Source organism: Colletotrichum chrysophilum, assembly GCF_026319265.1.
Source record: "Colletotrichum chrysophilum strain AFK26 chromosome Unknown scaffold_274, whole genome shotgun sequence".
NCBI classification, from domain to species: Eukaryota; Fungi; Ascomycota; class Sordariomycetes; order Glomerellales; family Glomerellaceae; genus Colletotrichum; species Colletotrichum chrysophilum.
Window position 1 is genome coordinate 16,168 of NW_026517561.1, and position 17,606 is coordinate 33,773.

Consider the following 17,606-nt stretch of genomic DNA (forward strand, 5'->3'; position numbering starts at 1 on the left):
GACTTTTACGACACATGAAGAGAGCGAAGAGTAACATATATACGCAGGTGAAATAATGTAGTGAGGTCAAGGAACAGCTGAGAAGGGGGAAATGCCTGCAAGAGACGGCTGTTGCTAAATCCAGTAGTACTGGTCCGTCCGATTCAAGTGCCCAGCTGGTGTGCCTACATGTTATGAACGCTTATATAAGAGGGTAGCGTTTTGAAAACCTAAAGGTAAAGGAGGGTCGATGGTATGACGTTCAACATTTCAACATTCACATTGGTTCATACTAGGAATCAATGTTCACATATACAGAGTGGCCTGCTAGGCCGTCTCCTTACTCTGATTTCTTCTCATATCAAGTTAGATATCTCCAGCGACTTGAGGATAGAAGATCGCAGTGAATGACACCAAACACACACACGCACGCGCGCGCGCGCGCGCGTATATCCGCTGAATGAAACGAGTGAAAGAGAAGCCCCCCGTCCCTAACGCATGTTCTCTGTCATCTATCGCTGGAAAATGAAAACGAGGTGATGCGCAACAGAGTACGCCTCCCGGCGCCAGCAGGGAGTAAAACGCTCAGCGAAATATCAACAGCTGTGGGTCGGCTGGTGGCAGCACAGAGACTGCAAGACTTCCTCCAAGCCCCTCCCCACCTAAGCCGGAACAAGCTCGATCAGCTCTGAGTGATGGGAAGGCACCAGTCTCCCCTGTTACGTGGTAGATCGTGAAGCAGGGATCGTATGCAACCAGCTGCTGTAGCCGTAACGTGGCTGTCCGAAAGTTTCATGGACCTCGTTTCCACCATGTCTCAGCATGTCGGCGTTTACAGGCTTCCGCAGCGAGGCGCTGGTTATAGGTAGGTAGATGGAGAATTATGCCTGCCGAGATATGCCTCTGCATGCCGCATGCTGCTTCGGTCTGCTATGTAGGTGACGCGTGCGACGTTTGGTCGCCGTCCTCCGGGGGAGGAGGGGGAGGGGGCACATTGGCTCTATCTCTGAGGGGATTTTCAGCTTTATTGTCTTGTTCCACGTTTTATCCGGGGGGCCACCTTAGTTTATATGTACTGTCGTCTTCATTTCACATGTGGTTGTACCTACCGACGATGTACCTATAGGTGAGCTCGTCTACCCATTTCACACTTTGGCGGGAACATGTAACAACCTCATAGACCAGTACCATCGCCCGCATTATGCTCATTCATTGCCGTTGAGGCTGAGGACGCTAGAGCATATTGAGTTTTCTCAGACGGCATGTCGACATGGGAATTGGAAATTGACTGTATGTCCAGTCTGAACCTTTCTCATCACCCGCTGGTTTCTTTTTCCCTTCTCCTTGCCTGTAGTAGCGATAGATATCTGATAATCCTAGCCGATGATGCTCGAGTCTGTTTGCTATACCTTGCTTAGACCTACAGAGACACGCGATGGGAAGACGCGCACGAAACGCGTCGCGGTGTGAGTTACCTTCCGGGTATTGCGTATCCAACATGCTTGCGCTGATGGAGGCTTCGCGATAGGTTCAAAGGGGGGATGGGGGGGGGGGGGGAGGTTATCCCTAGGATCACTCCTTTAGAGATTCCCCCTTTAAATCGGTGTCTCCCGCATCCTGCTTCAATCACAGTACCTGTAGAAAAGAGTTTCATTCACTACTACAGTACGTGTTGAGTGCAACTGCAGCAATCCATAGCTTACTCATACCATCTTCGAGCTTTTTCCATCGTTAGATCGACAGGACAGGAATTTTGATCCATCTTCAGCACCTCACTATCTACATAGTAGACGGACTGTAAGTTATGTTTCTTCCACCTGGGGTGTTCTATCTCTAGCACAATCTTAGTCGGTTGTACAGGGTTTTTCTCGCCTGAGCTGGTGTACTAGGCGTCATAGCTTCGGTGTCATCGTCGTATCCCATATCGTCTAGTTTGCTATAGTACTACCATCTGTCGTTGGATTTGTTAGCTGATGTTAGATCCGTGAGCATAGACGTACCGCTCAGACCGAAGGGAACAAGCCTCATTTTCGACTTCTAACGTCCACCACCATATTAGCCATGCCTGCCGATCTCCCTCCCCAGGACCCTCTGGTCATCTGTCCTGCCGAGGCACCGGGCGTCGCCGAGGCGTTCTCCGTGCCGGACGATCTAGGCGGGGCCGCTATAGCAGCGGCGCCAGCACCGCCTGACACCGACGGGGACGGGCCGGGAATCCGCGCTAAGGTGCGCAGGCTGGTAGACGATAATATACGATTCTGGGGTGATCTTCAGGTTGGGAGGGGGCAGTTTTACTGCGTGTCCTGCAACTACGGCATGTTGGCCCTGGAAGACGACGGGAACAGCCCCGTAGATGGTTTTGCTGAGGTGAGTCTCTTTGCTTCTCTCTATCTTGCCCGGTCGAAGGGCTCTGGCGTGTTTCCCGGTCGCATAACAACGGCGCGTGTGTACTCCGTCGATTTCTGCTGGCGCAGGCTATGATGTGCTTTTCACCGCGCTATCGCGAAGCTGACAGAGGACGCCTCAGGTTTTCAAACACCTCAATAACAAACACGGAGGGACATGCTCTCTTGTGCTAGAGGGGGACCGGGCTGCCCTTGGGCGGCACCTCCGCAACCTTGCCGGGGTCGACTTGAGAGGGAGGTTCATGGAGAAGCTCCCGCCGTGGGATAGAAGTGTCGGGCTACCGCGGCCGGATCTGCGTGCTGGGAAGCTCAACAACGAACCTGCGTCGGTGCTCAAGAAATGGATCTGCCTGAGGTGCTCCCCGGGATCAAACCCTTTCACCAATGATATTGGGAAGATCGCCAGCTTCGAGGGCGCTATGAAGAGTCACTTGACTGTCGACCACCAGAAGCAATGGAGGTATGTGACCGACTGGGCGCCTATCGGATGTACACACGCAAAACCACCGCCGTCCTGCGCCTGTCCCGGCCCGCCCGCTGTGTGCAATCTGCATGTGCCGAATCAGCTAACGTTCTTCATGGCAGTGACTCCCGCCAGTGTGGAGACGGGCCGATATGCGGCGAGGACGGGTGCAGCTGCTCAGCGGACTATAAGGTCATATACGTCCAGCCGTTCCTCAAGACTAGTCGACGTGGCAAGGGCGAAGGGAACAAGAAGTCCAAGACGAGTGTGCGCGTGAACGGTCCACTTCAGGTCTCGGAGGGATCCGGCACGCAGCTCCAGCCTCCACTCGTGGGCCCTGGTTCGACAGGTCAGTGTCTCGGGTGTGTGCGTGTGTGTGTGTGTGTGTGTGTGTGTGTGTGTGTGTGTGTGTGTGTGTGTGTGTGTGTGTGTGTGTGTGTGTGTGGACATCATGACCGTCCGCCACCGTGCTGCGTTTGCATCGGCAGTGCTGACAATAACCTCTGTCGAGTAGATCGTCCGGATGAAGAATCGGACTTGCGCCGTCTCGCAGGCGAGCTAGCGCCGAGACCGACGACGACGGTGTTCGCCACCAGCGGACCGGGTGTCGACGACGCGTTCACGTACGCGTCCGCTATGGACCTTGATGGCGGGTTACTCGAGGGCGTTGACGTCGGAAGACTGACCAGCCTTACCAGCTCGGATGTCCAAGAGTGGGAGCCGGAGGTGGTCAAGAGGTTGAGTGACAACTTCCATTTGTGGGAGTCGAGGACGATTGCCTGGACGGTGCTAATGGATAAGGTGAGAGCTGCCCGGGCACTTGAATTGACCTGTCGCCTCCGGAGCCGTGGACGTGTGCGCCGCCCTCACGCCTGGTGTTCCCATCGTTGTCGGTCGTTCGGAGGCGGAGGAGAATGGCTGCTGACATGACGTTATCTCGCAGGACACCAAGCGCGAGATGGAGAGGGTTTGTTGCCGCTACGGAGCCCGCGGGGCGAGGGGCAAGGCGGCCTTCCCGGCCCAGGACAGGACGCTGTTTGCTTACCTCAGGGTTTGGAAGAGAGCCTGCTTGTACCTCGTCCGCCGCTACCTCATCGACAACGACATGTTCGTCGATGGTGGCGTCGGCCACCTGCCACGCATCCTGTGGGACGTTGACGTCCCGCCCCAGGTCACCGAGGCTGTGCGCGGGGTGTCCAGTTTCAACCGTGTGACGGTTGCGGGCGCCCTGCTTGCGATCATCCAGTTTGTGCAGGGCGGTAGGTGCGAGCAGGGAGACTTCGGCAACGCGGCGTCGGAAGACGGGGCGGATGTCGAGATCCTGCGGGAGGCTACTTGGGAGATGCTCTTGTTGCAGCTGAGCCTGGCAATGAGCGAGGGCGTCATCACGTCCTCGAAGTTCGCGTGCCCCCTGGTGAGCGCGGCGGGTGCCCTCTGCGTGGACGCCAGGGGCATCAGGCACCCTACCCTTGCCAGCAAGGACATGTCCGCCCTCATCGCGTGTGCCAAGGCGTCTTTCGTCTCCTGGGGATGTTGGGAGTCGCTGTGGGGGGGCGCCCTACTGGACACGGCCCGCGTCATGGATGTTTGCTGGCCGAGTCACATACGACCTGTATTGTCCTGGTTCACGCAGCGGGATGCGGCTTATGCAATGGAGTCCGGCTTCTTCGTCCCGAGGACGGCGCTTGCTTGTCTGTACGACTTCCGGAACATCGCCATGGAGGCGTGTTACAGCACCCCCGGTCTCACTGTCACTTCCCTCAAGGACAACGGCTACACCGTGACGCACGGGGCCAACATCGAGGTAAGTCTCCGCCGCCTCTAACTATCCTCCCATTCGTCCGTGTGTGCGTTTGTTTGTTCTTCTTTGTCGAGCGATTGTCTCTCGCGTGCGAGGGCTGACAGTCTCAGTTGAACATTCTCGATATACGCAGCGGACTGCATGGCCTGGTGGCCGACCTGCACCGGAGGCTCGTGTCGTTGCTGCTCATCCCGGACGGCGTCGAGGACGCGGACGGGAGCGGGGTTGGGACGCGGTTTTCCACGTGGCAGGACCACATTGACGGGTACTTCCCACACCCGGACATCAGGGACGACTTTGAGAACAGGGACGTGGGTGCCTCGGCGTACACGCAGACGTTCCCGGGCCACGGCGCGGGTGCGCAGCTGTTCGGCCGCCTGGCTGTGGAGCCGCACGCATCCGCCTGGACGGATCGCCGACGGGGCCTTCTTGCCTTGAGGGACGAGGCCGTGGCGAGATACTTCGACGATGCGCACGCCTTCCTCGGAGACATGCTGGTGGCGGTGTTCCTCCTCCTGGGGATGCAGTGCCGTGGTACGGAGTTCCTGACCGTCCGGCACACCAACACCGTCGCCAACGGCCGCCGAAACCTGTTCTGGGATGAGGACTACAGCAGCTGGGTTGTGAACATCAGGTACCACAAGACGGACCATGGGACGGCCGATACTAGGTCCACCTGGCACCTGCTTCCGCCGCCCCTGGCCTACGTCGTGACGTACTACCTCTTCTATGTGCTCCCCTTCGTGCAGTCCCTCCACGAAAGCCGGGCGAGGGACTTGGGCGTCGGGAGCCTCGAGCAGCACAGCGAGTTCCTCTGCATGAAGGGCCCGGAGCAGCAGCAGTCCGGCGCTTTCGCTAAGCGTCTCCGGGCGCTTATGGTACACCTGACCCCCCAGGAGGTCACAGAGGAGCTCAGGGCCGGGAACGAGGCGGCGGCGAGAGAGCTGACGGGGGTTGACGTGGATGACGGTTTGGACGACGGGCGGTCGGCGGACAAGATTGACGTTGAGCCTGCAGGCGACGGGGCGGATGAGGAAGAAGACGGAGAAGAAGAAGAAGAAGAAGGCAACCGTGCCGTGGGCAAGAACAACGCCGCGGCGGCGGCAACGACGGCGGAGGCGGAGCTCTGCAAGCAGCTGGGAAGGCTGTACAAGTCCATGCGCGGACGGCTGGAGAGCAGGGTGGGCGTCGAGTACTGCAACGTCTTGGCAGCGGGACTCGACCTGGACGACGGGGGCTGGACGACGACGACGGCGGCGGGGAAGCAGCTGCACGCCCTGAGGCCGTCTGGGAACTCCCCTGGGGCCTGGTCGCCTAAGATGTTCTACGTCCAGTTCTCCCGCTTCTTCCTCGGACTCGGCGTCAAGATGGGCCTGGCTGACTGGCGCCACATGGCGGAGATCTGGGGGCGTCACATCAGCGTGCTGCTCGACCTCGACAGGGCCACGGTGCCCGCCTTCGAGGGGCACGAGGAGAGCTTCCTGTCCGTCGTGCACCAGATGGCCGGGCACAGCGACAGTACGGCGGCGGCCAAGTACGCCGTGGACTCAACGGGAGGGGTCAGCCTGATGGACGTCAAGACGAGGATGCTGCACTGCAGGGCCAGCGTCCTGCTCCACGAATGGTTCGGCGGCGACGAGATGCTGCGGAGGCCGGCGACGCCTTCGATCTTGAAGCGGTGAGTGCGTGCGCGCGCCAGTGTGGCCTCAGTCGGCGCTGCGGGGCGTGGTCGCGCAGAAGAGGTTTCCGGAAACGTGATTGCTAACGTGGCGTTTTCCTAGGCATCCTGCGCGAGCACTGGACGATGCAGTGCCCTTAGGAGGATGCTTGCAGCACCTAGAGAGACTCCGGATGACGAGGACGACGACACAGATCGCGCGTATGGTCGCGGCGGACAGACACGTGGCGAAGCACCCAGAGCTCGTGCTGCAGGCTCTCCAGGGGTCCGGGCAGGTGGGCTTCAAGCCGGGCCAGGAGGAGGCCTTGAGGTTCGCCCACGCCGGAAGGCCTCTGTCGGTCGTGGTGCTTCCGACAGGCGCCGGGAAGACTGTGATAACGTTCGCGGCCGCGAGGCTGAAGACGTCGGGTGTCACGCTCCTCATCGTGCCGTTCTTGTCGACGATGGAGGATATGTGCAGGCGGGCGGAGGCGGCCGGGATTGTGGCTGTGACGTCAGCGCAGCTGTCCAAGGGCTCTCGCTGCTCGGCCGGAGTGCCCATGTTCACGAGCAGGACACGCCTGATCATCGCGGTGCCCGAGTCGTTCAGGGAAGGCCCCGTGGGCGCCATCATCTCCGACCTCATCAGCAGCAACCAGCTCGACATGGCCGTGTTCGACGAGTATCACTGCCTCTTCGACACAATGATCCGTAGGTGGCGGCTTGCGTTCTACGCCATCCTGCACCGCCTCGCGCGCGTCCCCCGCTGGGTCGTCCTCACGGCGACGCTGCCGCCGTCGCTGGAGCATCTCGTCGTCAACACTTTCAGGAGCGCGAGGGCGGGGGTTTACGAGCGGGTGGAGGACATGCTGGACGCCGTCCTGAGTAGTGACAGGCTGTTGCCGTACGATGACGGGCGCGGGGACCCCGGGCTGCCGGACATCGTTTTCCGCCGTCCTACGGAGCGGCTCGATCTGACGTACCGCGTCGTGCGGTACCGCAAGGAGCAACTCTTGCCGCGGCTGGAGGAGGCAATCGGCGAGCCGCACGACATCCACACCAGGCACCTGAGGCGGCCACGCAAGATGCTGATTGTGCTGGCCCTTGACGTGCATGAGTCGAAGAAGGTCGCGGAGCACTTTGGCGAGCCCCTCATCTGCGCCTCCCACAACTACGACAAGGATCCCGAGGGGCGGAAGCGTGCGGACGACGCCCTCGCCAGGTGGAGATCTGCACCGAACGCCTGGACGCCGGTCGGGCCGGGCGAGCCTCCGATGACCGACGCGACGAAGTGCGTTGTGCTCTTCGCGACGAGTATCATGGGCACCGGCGTGGACACCGACGCCAACGTCGCCGTGATGGTCGGGTCCCTCGGGATGTGCGACATCGTCCAGGCGCTGGGACGCGCCAACAGGATTGGGAAGAGGGGCACGGCCGTGTATTTCGCACCCCAGGGAGACGGCACCGACGACGGTCCCGAGCTCTTCCCGGCGTCGGGCGGTTCGGGGGAGAGGGAGTGGTACGGTAAGGCGAGGCTTCCCGGAGATTTCGCCGTCGGCAGCCGGGTTGCGAGGGATGATTTCGTTCGGACGACAAGGTGCCGCCGCGTCGCTCTCGCTCGCTACTTCGACAAACACGTCCGCCGTACGGAGTGCTCCCGCGACGCGGACGAGGCGTTGTGTGACTTGTGCGAGGAGCGTGCCGTGATTGCCGACGCGTATGACGGAGGGTGGGAGGATTCGGTGGTCGCCGGGGTCGGGGGAGGCTCGAGCATCGCGGATGATACTGCGGCCACCACCAGCTCGAGGTCGGACCGACAGCGCTCGGCGGCCTCAACGCGGCCTTCCACCACTCCGCCCATGTCGGACGATGGAAGGCATGGACTCTGGAAGAGCCCTCGCGCGACGATGACGCTTCGGAAACCCGCGGAACCGCACCGACGACACAAAACTGGCGGTGTACTGTGTCCGTCGAATACGAGAGATGATGTGGACGCGTATGTCACCGCAGGCGGGATTCGTGCTGGCGTTGTGAAGCGTGCGAGGCCATCTGGGCCCGACGGAAGATGGAATAAGAGACTCTGCCTAGGTGCTGCCAGGTCAGGCCTCGCCAAGGTTGGCGGGGGTGATGATGATGATGATGATGATGATGATGAGGATGATGATGATAATGAGGAGGAGGAGGAGGAGGAGGTCACTATTATAGACCTGGCTAAGGTGCCACCGGTGAAACATCGGGGGCGGATCTTGGAGCTGGACAGTACCAGGAGCTGGAGAGACACCCCACTCCCGCTCGGTCGGCCACAGGATCTGCGAAGAGCGAAGCAGACCGGCGCCAACGGCACCGTTCGCCGCATTCGGTATAATGGGCAAGACGACCAAGGGCCGCTGGCGGTAGCACCCGCTTCCGGTGATATCTTTGCGATGCTGAGGACGCATAGGGTGAAGATGGCCGAGCTGCTTGGGAGCGCGTGCGTCGTCTGCAAGGTGATGGACGGTCACGGTGATGTTGACCATGACTCCACTCAATGCCCCAAAACGCGGGAGATGAGATTTGGGAGCGTGGGCGCGACACCTGGGAGGGCTGATCAGCAAACGCTGGGTCGGATGATTGGAGACACCGGCAGGATGGCGAAGAGCAAAGACGTCAAGGCCCCCATCGGTTGCTGCTGGGCTTGCTTCCGTGTACAGCCCAAGGACAAATACAACACGGAGGCATTTGGGTGCAGGGGTAAGAAAGGCGTGGTGCAGTGGCCGTGCGACGAGAGGGGCGAGAATGTGCAAGGTTTCGATGCTGTGATCGGGAAAGGTCTCTCCCGCCTTCTCGTGGCGTGGGTCGCCTTGCTTGTCACTAGGCCATGGTCGGCGTCCCAGGAGGCGCTCCGTCGGCTGGACGCAACGGACGACATCATTGGAAAGCTGAGAAGGAACAATTGGTGGATTAACAGAGACGTCGGGCAGTGGGCTGTTGAGAGCGTTGCGACGGGCTGGTCGTCCAATCGGAAGCAAGAGGTCAGGACGTGGATGTCTCGTGAGATGGGATTTTACCCCAGCGACTGGAAGGATGCTTTCGGGCTCACTAGGATGGGCTTATTCGTTAGCGAACTTCTGTGACCTGTCCTGGTTTGGAGCTGCTAAGGGGAGCGGGGCGGGGAAGAGTAGGCTAGGTCTTTGTGTGTGTGCGAAAGGTGGCGGGTTTTGCGGTGTGCGGTTGGAGATTCTGTTCAGTGTTGTTTCTCAGGTTAGTCAACAGCACTGTGTTGGTCATAGGCGTTAACTCTGGCTTGGTATTCTGTATGTATCTGAAAAGTATGAATCTGCTCCCTCCTGATCGCTCAAGGTTCCGTAGCCCCGTCCCCACGGCTAGACTAACGAAAACCTAACTATGGCGAAGCCGTGGTGACGACGATTGAGCTGCAACTTGTCAGCCACTGGCTGCAGTTACTAGTGCGGAAAAGCTCGCGGAAGAAGGACTCGGGGTGGTTGAACAGGCTAAACAGCCGTTTGCGCATCGCCTCGAGCTCTTGGGGGCTCTTGATTTTCTGACGATCGAACATGCTATCTCTCGCGGCTTTCTTCGCGTCAAAATCGCACAGGCCGATGATGACGAGGGTGTGATGGTTGAGACCCGGACTACCTGCGAGGGAGAGTGAGTATGATGCTTGTAACTGCCTGATAGGTTGTGAAGGCTCATACTGCATGAGTTTGGTGCGCGAATCGCGGGAAAGACAGTTAAGCGTGTGACGGTACGGGAGTCGGGCGACGCGGGGTGCGCGGGGTGTGCGTGAAGAAGTGGGGGATGGTTAGGAAAATACCGCTTCACTCACCAACCTGTCGGAAGAGCTCCTGTCTGCGGAGGATGGAGCCGTTTTCCTCGGCTTCGCGGAAGTCTGTATCTTTGATGAACCAGAGGGCCCTGACGATGAGCGCCGCTGCGCGGACGGACCCGAGAGTGGGCCCCTTCACTGAGATCTCGAACGCATTCTTGCCGGGTGAGGCATACGGAGTGCCACTGCAGCTGCCGAAGACGAGGGCGATGACGAGAAGCAGGTCGACGAAGGGTTCCCGCCGCCGTATACTTCTATTGAGAAGCTCCTTGGCGAACATGTAGTGTGCTGCGATGGCCGGCTTCGAGGTGGACTGGAGGTTCCGGTTCTGCAGGTGCTCGAACCCTTTCGAGACGAGATCCGGCATGGATATGAAGGGTAGGTGGTCGGCGAGGCTGACGCGGCGACGGTCGCCGGCAAGGACCGTGTCGATCCAGGCTGTCGCCGCCGGCTGGGTCGACAGGCCGGGGAGGCTGGTGGCGGCGGTGGTGATGGGCATGGTGACGGGAGGCCGCGCGAATGGCTCACGGCCTAGCCAACGGGTGACAACGCCCAAGACGTCGCTCCACGGACCGTGGGCAGCGAACCGCGTGGCGTAGGCGGCGGAGCCGAGGGAGTGCGTGTCATGCAACGACAGGCGGAGGTGGGATTCGCTTTTCCAAAGCTCTAGCCTGGGCTGGACCGCCCTCCAGACGTCGTTCTGCACCTCTATCGACAGCACCTCTGCGAGCCCGGTGAGCGGGTCGGATGGGTGTGCTCGGAGCAGGGCATGGAAGTGGTTCAGCGGGACGGTGTCCGAAAGGCTGCTGAGACGCATGCCTCTGCTGCAAACGGAACAGAAGTCCTCTCGAACGCGAGCGAGGTCTAGTCCGAGACGGTGGCACAGGGCTGTCACCGGCGCGGGGCATGACAATGGATTCTGGGTGCCGCGGTGGAGAATGCGCCTGAGCGTTGGGATAAGAGCGGACCGGTAGGGCGGTTTGGTGTTCTCGCTACGGACGGGGTCAGGTTCGTTTCCCGCGACCCATAAACTGACGTGGTGCATCACCGTGGCCAGCACCTCGGCATCAGACCTCCGGATTGCCAACCGCGCCGTGATGTCAAAGAGTGGGAGCGGGGTGTGGGAGGCGAACAAGTCGCGCAGACGGTCGAGGGAGTCCTCGGTGGGGTAACGGGTGAGGAACTGTACCCTTTTCGAAGGGACTGGATCCCCCGTTACAGGGTCCTGATGGAACAGGGCCCGGACGGCGCCTGCTGGGTCGCCCTGCGGTGTTACAGGTCCTGTTATCGTGGCTGTTCTGATGCGGTTCCAATCGTCCGCTGAAGGGTCGAAAGGGGTCCGGGCTTCGTCGCTGACCAGGTCCAGGACGTGAAGGACATCGTCGATCCATTGAAGCCAGAACTGGCGCGCGGGTTGCATTGTCAGTTAGCTGTTTCGGTAGGACTCGTACTATTAGGAGGAGTTGGGGAGTGCTGCGTGGCGCGGTGAGAGGACGGATTTGCTGCCTGGGGTCCTGGTTTCTATTCCGCATGTGCCTAGGCGGCTGCGACCGGGGGCCGACGGGCACGCGGCGAGCCAGTTCGAGACGGTTCATGAAGGTAAAAACCAAAAGAGACCGAGAGAGAGACAGAGAGAGAGAGAGAGAGAGAGAGAGAGAGAGAGAGAGAGAGAGAGAGAGAGAGAGAGAGAGAGAGAGAGAGAGAGAGAAGACAAGGGACGGGTGAGGTTCAGGGGTTGGGGTGTGACTCACGTCTTGTATCCTGCTTCTCATCATCCAATCCCACCTAGATATGTTGAATGTTCTGTCGCTGATTCTACGGTCACACCAACGGATGATAATGGGCCGCCACGTATTGTTCTTCCAGAGCGTCACTAGGCGGCGGGTCGGTATGCTCTTTCTTTTCCCCGCCAAGCCCAGAGCCCGGCAAACGATAGCCTCTAACCCGGAGATACCATCGGACCCGGTGGACGCGACTGTCAGTCGCTCCCACATAGATTCGGCAACCGCTGACGACGTGTTTATTGGCGACAGGAGGTCTCGAAGGTTACGCCACGTGTCGCGGTGGTTCTCGACAGAGTTGACGCACTGGTCCGCATTGCTTCGGAGCTCGACGAGTACTTGCTCAGGCAAGGCGTCAGCATCATACAGTTCGCAGATCCACCAGGCCTCCTGGAAATCGACGTCAGCGCCGCCTTTTGCGCTCATGTAGGTCTTGAAGGCAGCCGCCCGATGCTGGCCCGCTATCACGTCCAAGGGACGCCCGTTGACGGCAGACCAATCGCAGAATGGGAGGATGATGTGCCGCGGCGGCGGGTCCTCGGCGTCAACGCCCAGGTGGGACATCATGGCATCCAGCTGCTCTCGTGAGACCAGGGCCTTCATGAAGTTGACTGGATCTTCGCGCTGGACGCCTACGTGCCGGAACTTTTCGACGAGATGGTCTACCTGCCTCGGAATGATCTCGCGGCTGTCGGTGTATCGTGTCCAGCAGAATTTCATGTCCGACAGCCTGACTTTGGCCAGCTGGAGGAAATACGGCTCTGCGGCACGCGTGCGCACGAAGTGGCTCTTGCTGGTGTCGATGCGGGTCATGTCGTTGTGGGCATGGGATGCGGTTGGGGCCGGGAGGGAGGTGGTCTTGGAACTGATGCGTCGCTTCGCCGCCGACGGTGCGGGATTGATGTCGGCCTGGGAGGACCGCCTCTTCCTCGACGCCCGGTTGGCGACGGCGACGACGCTGCCGCCGCGGTGGATCCTAGGGCTCGTTGACGAGGACAGGATTGCATCTCCGTTGCCATCGGCGGAAGGCATGACGCGGCCGGACGATGAGCTACGTGAGCAGAGACTGAAGGCGGGGGTTTTCGATAGGTCTGGAAATGCGCTTAGCAGAGGTACACATAACTATCATGCATTGAATTCTTCTTTGTGCCACCATGTGAGGTGGGTGGGTGAGTACTGCACGCGTTGGTTGCGCCCCCGAGAACTTACGTGAGAGGAAGGTAGGCCGGTCTGTAGAGAGTGTGATATGGTAATGAGACTACCACTCACTGATAAAAAGCGTCATTTGTGTGTTGGCTCTTGGTGTTGACGGCAGCAGATGGGCAGAGCAGTTGTGGCTGAGAATGGTGATAGCCGACGGCAGCTGGTTCCTGGAAACGCTATGTGACTGTGAAAATTGGGATGGTAGGGTTGCGGAGGCGTCAGGAGGCCGGTCTGTGAGGGTATACCCAGAAAGTGTGGCGTATAAACGGTCGCTCGGGCATGGCCTGCTGCGATATGGGGAGAAGTGGCCTCGTGGGACACGGGATGAGATGGTTAATTAACTGCCGACGTGGGTCGGCACGACGGATGGACGCGGTGCTGAACGGACTGTTGTAATAGGAAGCCTGGTAGGTACATCTGGATCCTAACTGATGAGGTTCCAACAGTGTGGGCGGCGTGATGGGCTATTAGCTCTGTCTGCGTGCTGCGGAATCAGTCGGCAACCTCCTTCAGATGTCGCAACCAATGAGATAGCGGTTGTAAAGTTCGGGTCATAGACGTCGTGAAAGATGGGGACTATCCGCAGGCGCAGTAGTCACCTTTGTCGCGGATAGAATGAGGCAAGTGCTGCAGATGAGGCATCTGGAGGCCAGCTTCTGAGTCGATGTGGGAATGACCATTTATAGAGGAAGTACCGCGGATCAACGAGATGAGATAACGCAGGTGCGGTGAAAGGGGTGCATCGGAGGTTATAAAGTGATGAGTAAGCGGATAGGTGAAACGTTAATCCTCTGCGCGCGATTGGCTGGATTCCATGGATGCATGTGTTTATCGCTGAGGTCAGCGTGCAGGCCAACTAACCAGCATGAACAGCCATATCTAGCAAGAAGGGCGCAGAGAGTTATGTTTGCAGTACTCGGAGAGGCACGCCGGGAAAAATTGCACGATTTCCTACCCTAGGAATTGGCCCGAAATTTCCCTGCTGAGGACAAGCTTCGGCGATGTAATACGTAAGAGAAGCTCTGGAATGATTAGCTAGGTGAAGAATAACTAGCTAGGTGTCATGTGCAGAGCCTCCGCTCAGTAGCATGGCTAGAAGGTGGCCAAAATAGCATTCATTCAAGCAGAAGCCAAAGCGTTTGCGGTCTGTGGACTCCCAGCCACCACACGACTTCATGTCGAACAGTGGGACTTCGCTAAGTGAAGGCTTCGAAGTAAAACGCACGTGTTATAGGCACCACGGTCGAGAAGGTATTCGTGGAAGCCCGCCTGAGTGTGGAAAAGCTCGAACGGTGCTGTGCGCCTCTAAGATGCGGCTACACCGTCTTCCCGGTGGTGTAGAGGGTCTTCGCGATGTCTGAGTAGGGCCTTGTTGATGTGAGTCAATTCCTGCTCCGCCTAATACTGAGGTAGAGACGGTAGAACAAGTAACGGCAATATGGACATTAGGAGTCCTGACAACGGAAACGACGACGATGACGACGACGACGACGACGACGACGACGACGACGGGGAGGTGGAGTGTGTTGCCACGGAAGAAGTAGCCTCTTCGGCGCAAGAAACGTAGGCGGAATCTTGTTCGTTTAATGATTTGGGGTCGGAAGAGTCCTCTAACTGCTGTTTAGGGGCCTTGCGGGGGGTTTTCGGAGGTCATTGTGAGTAGTAGGTTCTGGTGATGGTGAAGCAGAGACTTATGGAATAATTCCTGTGAGGAAATGGAAAAGGGGTAGCGAGATTGAGTGTGCCTTCTTTTGTAGTTTGGCGTTGGCGTGATCAACGTGCTTCCTTGGCGGCTACGAACGACATTGTTCATCATCGTGTAACAAAGGTCTCGGATGAACTCTTGTAGTATTCGCCGGGGCCTCGTCCCCGAGTAGCGCGAGGAGGGGAGTGATGATGCCCGCTAAAACGATAGCCGCATGCGTCCACTGCCGTGAAACGAGGGTGCTTGCCGACGCAGGGTAGAAGGAAAAGAAGAAAAACAAGGAAGAAAAAAACAAACTCAGGGCGGCCGTGACGTTTATGGCACAAAGAGAGGGGCAGGAGCAAATTACATATAGCTCGATAAACAACTGTTCCATCCACACCGACAAACACCACAGACATCTCGTTCCTTCCCCCATTGATCTCAGTCCCTCGCCCTGGCTAGCATTGGCGCCTGTGGTGTTTTTGATACACATGGGAACGTAAGATCGGCGTTACCCGGGACGGTCGCTTGCCTTCCATCCCTCCTATCACCCTGCTATCAGTTTCCCTTGTTGTTGGTTTCGGAGGACCCGGATCTCATCGACGTCGGCTGCTGAACGAAGTCGCTCATCGATGAGCGACCGATGTTGACACCGTTCTGTCCGTCAGACGATTTCGGGTCTGAACCCAACAGAATCTTCCGGCACAACCGTGAGGTGAGAAAGACTTTTCACAATCCACAGTTTCATTTGGGTTGAGCACTGGCTTCGCTGTTGCCAGGATCGTAATTCACATCTGCACATCTCTAATCTGGCACCCATCACTGACACTGCCGGCGCACTAGCCCGAGACATCACGACAGAATCCCCTACTCGAGCTCCCAGCCTAGACGCCCGCCACTTCCCCCAAGAGCAGGCTGATGCTCAACGGCACGCAAGGTGGTCAAGAAGGCATCCCAACAGACTGGAGCTAAAATCTATTGCGGCCTGTAGACCGCCTTCGAACGAAACGTGCCCTTTGTGCTACCTCTCGGCAATGCCAAGTATATTCTTCCGCGATACCATGTTCGTTTCTAAGCTGTCTTCATACTCGCTTACAACTTGCCCTCTGGCGTTTTCGTTCTCTTTTAACGTATTCATGTAGTGCCACTTGTCAACGGCAGTGGGCCATGGTATGCAAGTTATCGTTGTGCTTGGGGTCCCTGCACACCAGGGTCCGCAAAGGTTTGGCGGGGTAGAAAACAGTACAAGGCACACGGACGTTTTAAGGGGTTGATGATATTCAATGGTTTCTGGGAGCAGCTGCGACCAAACGCGTGCTGGACTGCGCTGGGCTGAAGGAGAATGTGTAGGAGGGGCGATGGTCCCTGCAATGTGTCTTGGGATAACTGGAATGGTGTGACCATCGTGGGAGCAGATGTTTGTTCATTGATCAAAGTGATGGATGTTTGCGGACCTTTGTTTGCTTCTTTGAGAGGGATAGCAGGGCTTTGTTACAAGGACTAACAAGCGCAGTTCGTGCGTAGAAGCGATTGAGCGCTCCGCTCCATCCCTCCTAGCTCTTTCCTGCCGCTTGCCCAATGCCACCACGAAAGGCGCCTGGTTTCCCCCGTGCTAAACCTACACAACCTTTCCTCCTTCACAACAACCAACTTGGACGAACTACCTTGGTCAGGTTCGTCGACACCTGCGTTTCCTTCATTTCTTGACACCATTTCCCATCCATAAGTGAGCTCGCCAACCTGCACATATCCTATCTTTTTTTTAGTTTCAGATACTGACCTAGGTGATGACAAGGGCCACGGAATACTCATGATGACGAACGAGCGCGAGAGGGTTATCGTCGAAGGCCGGAAGGTTTCTATACTCGACTCTGTCCTCCTCGGATGGACTTTGAAGTCCGCAGCAAGCTCGGCCGATCCCGACACCAAAGGATACACGAGGACCAACATATGAGACATGATCAAGAAAGCCTGGGAGCCCCGCGCACAGAAGAAGAGGGAAGAGAAGCATGTGCCCTTGCTGCATATCGCAAGGGACGTGGACGATCTCAACAAGTTGATGGCCATGGTTTTCGACGACGAGGAGGTGTTCGCCCATCTGCGGAACAAAGTTTTCGTCTACACCCACCAGCAGTCCCAGCTCGACAACAAGATCCCGAATGAGAGAGTGGCCTTGATCGGCGAGGAGCTCCAGCATATTGGAAAGTGGCTGCAGAAGTGCGAGGATTCTATCTCTGATGTGAGTTTTCTAGCTCGCTAGCATAGGTGGTCCGCTGCTAACTGTTGTATCGTCAGGAAGCCAACCTTATCCTCGTCACCACGGCTGAAGATGTCGATGACAAGACGTACTATGGGGAGTGGGGGCCCTACGAGGCCTCCTTGCGGACGCAGCTTAAGACTGCGAGGACTTCATCGCTCCCGGCACCCGCCGCCGCATACCCGTCGGCTGACCAGCTGCAACACTCCAAGGCTCAGAAGGCTTTCAAGGGTTCTCGTAAGAGAGGAATTGACGATGGAGACCTGGATGGTATTGACGTGGGCTATGATGCAGAGATTTGACGCTGAGCGAGGGCCGTCCCGTTACAAACCACTATCCTTGTTCCTTTTCATTCGTAGAGCATCAATTCAACTTTTGCTTCTCCTCAGCCTTAAACAGAACCTCTATTGCGCGTTATGGACTAACTCGTTCTGAACTGCGTTGGGTCTGATGCCTGCATACATCGAGGCACTGGGCAGGTCGAGGTGTCACTCTTGGTGAGTAGGAGGGCATGACGACGAAAGTAGATCTGCCCATCCACTACCTG

At 58.1% G+C, this 17,606-nt stretch overlaps 3 protein-coding genes across 3 annotated transcripts; 2 read left to right on the forward strand and 1 right to left on the reverse strand.

Moving 5' to 3' along the window:
* Nucleotides 1–2,040: 2,040 nt before the first annotated feature.
* Nucleotides 2,041–8,292, forward strand: COL26b_013966 (uncharacterized protein; the record flags this gene model as incomplete). The annotated part of the gene is made up of 8 exons (XM_053186549.1): nt 2,041–2,346; nt 2,783–2,844; nt 3,021–3,196; nt 3,401–3,648; nt 3,791–4,651; nt 4,753–6,326; nt 6,430–8,047; nt 8,107–8,292. 8 exons carry the CDS (start codon nt 2,041–2,043, stop codon nt 8,290–8,292), a joined length of 5,031 nt encoding a protein of 1,676 aa, XP_053029508.1.
* A 1,395-nt stretch (nt 8,293–9,687) lies between these two features.
* COL26b_013967 (uncharacterized protein) lies at nt 9,688–12,944 on the reverse strand (the record flags this gene model as incomplete). The annotated part of the gene is made up of 3 exons (XM_053186550.1): nt 9,688–9,941; nt 10,132–11,533; nt 11,883–12,944. 3 exons carry the CDS (start codon nt 12,942–12,944, stop codon nt 9,688–9,690), a joined length of 2,718 nt encoding a protein of 905 aa, XP_053029509.1.
* Nucleotides 12,945–16,759: 3,815 nt separating this feature from the next.
* COL26b_013968 (uncharacterized protein) lies at nt 16,760–17,361 on the forward strand (the record flags this gene model as incomplete). The annotated part of the gene is made up of 2 exons (XM_053186551.1): nt 16,760–17,041; nt 17,098–17,361. The coding sequence occupies 2 exons, from the start codon at nt 16,760–16,762 to the stop codon at nt 17,359–17,361; spliced, it is 546 nt and encodes a 181-aa protein (XP_053029510.1).
* Nucleotides 17,362–17,606: the final 245 nt, after the last annotated feature.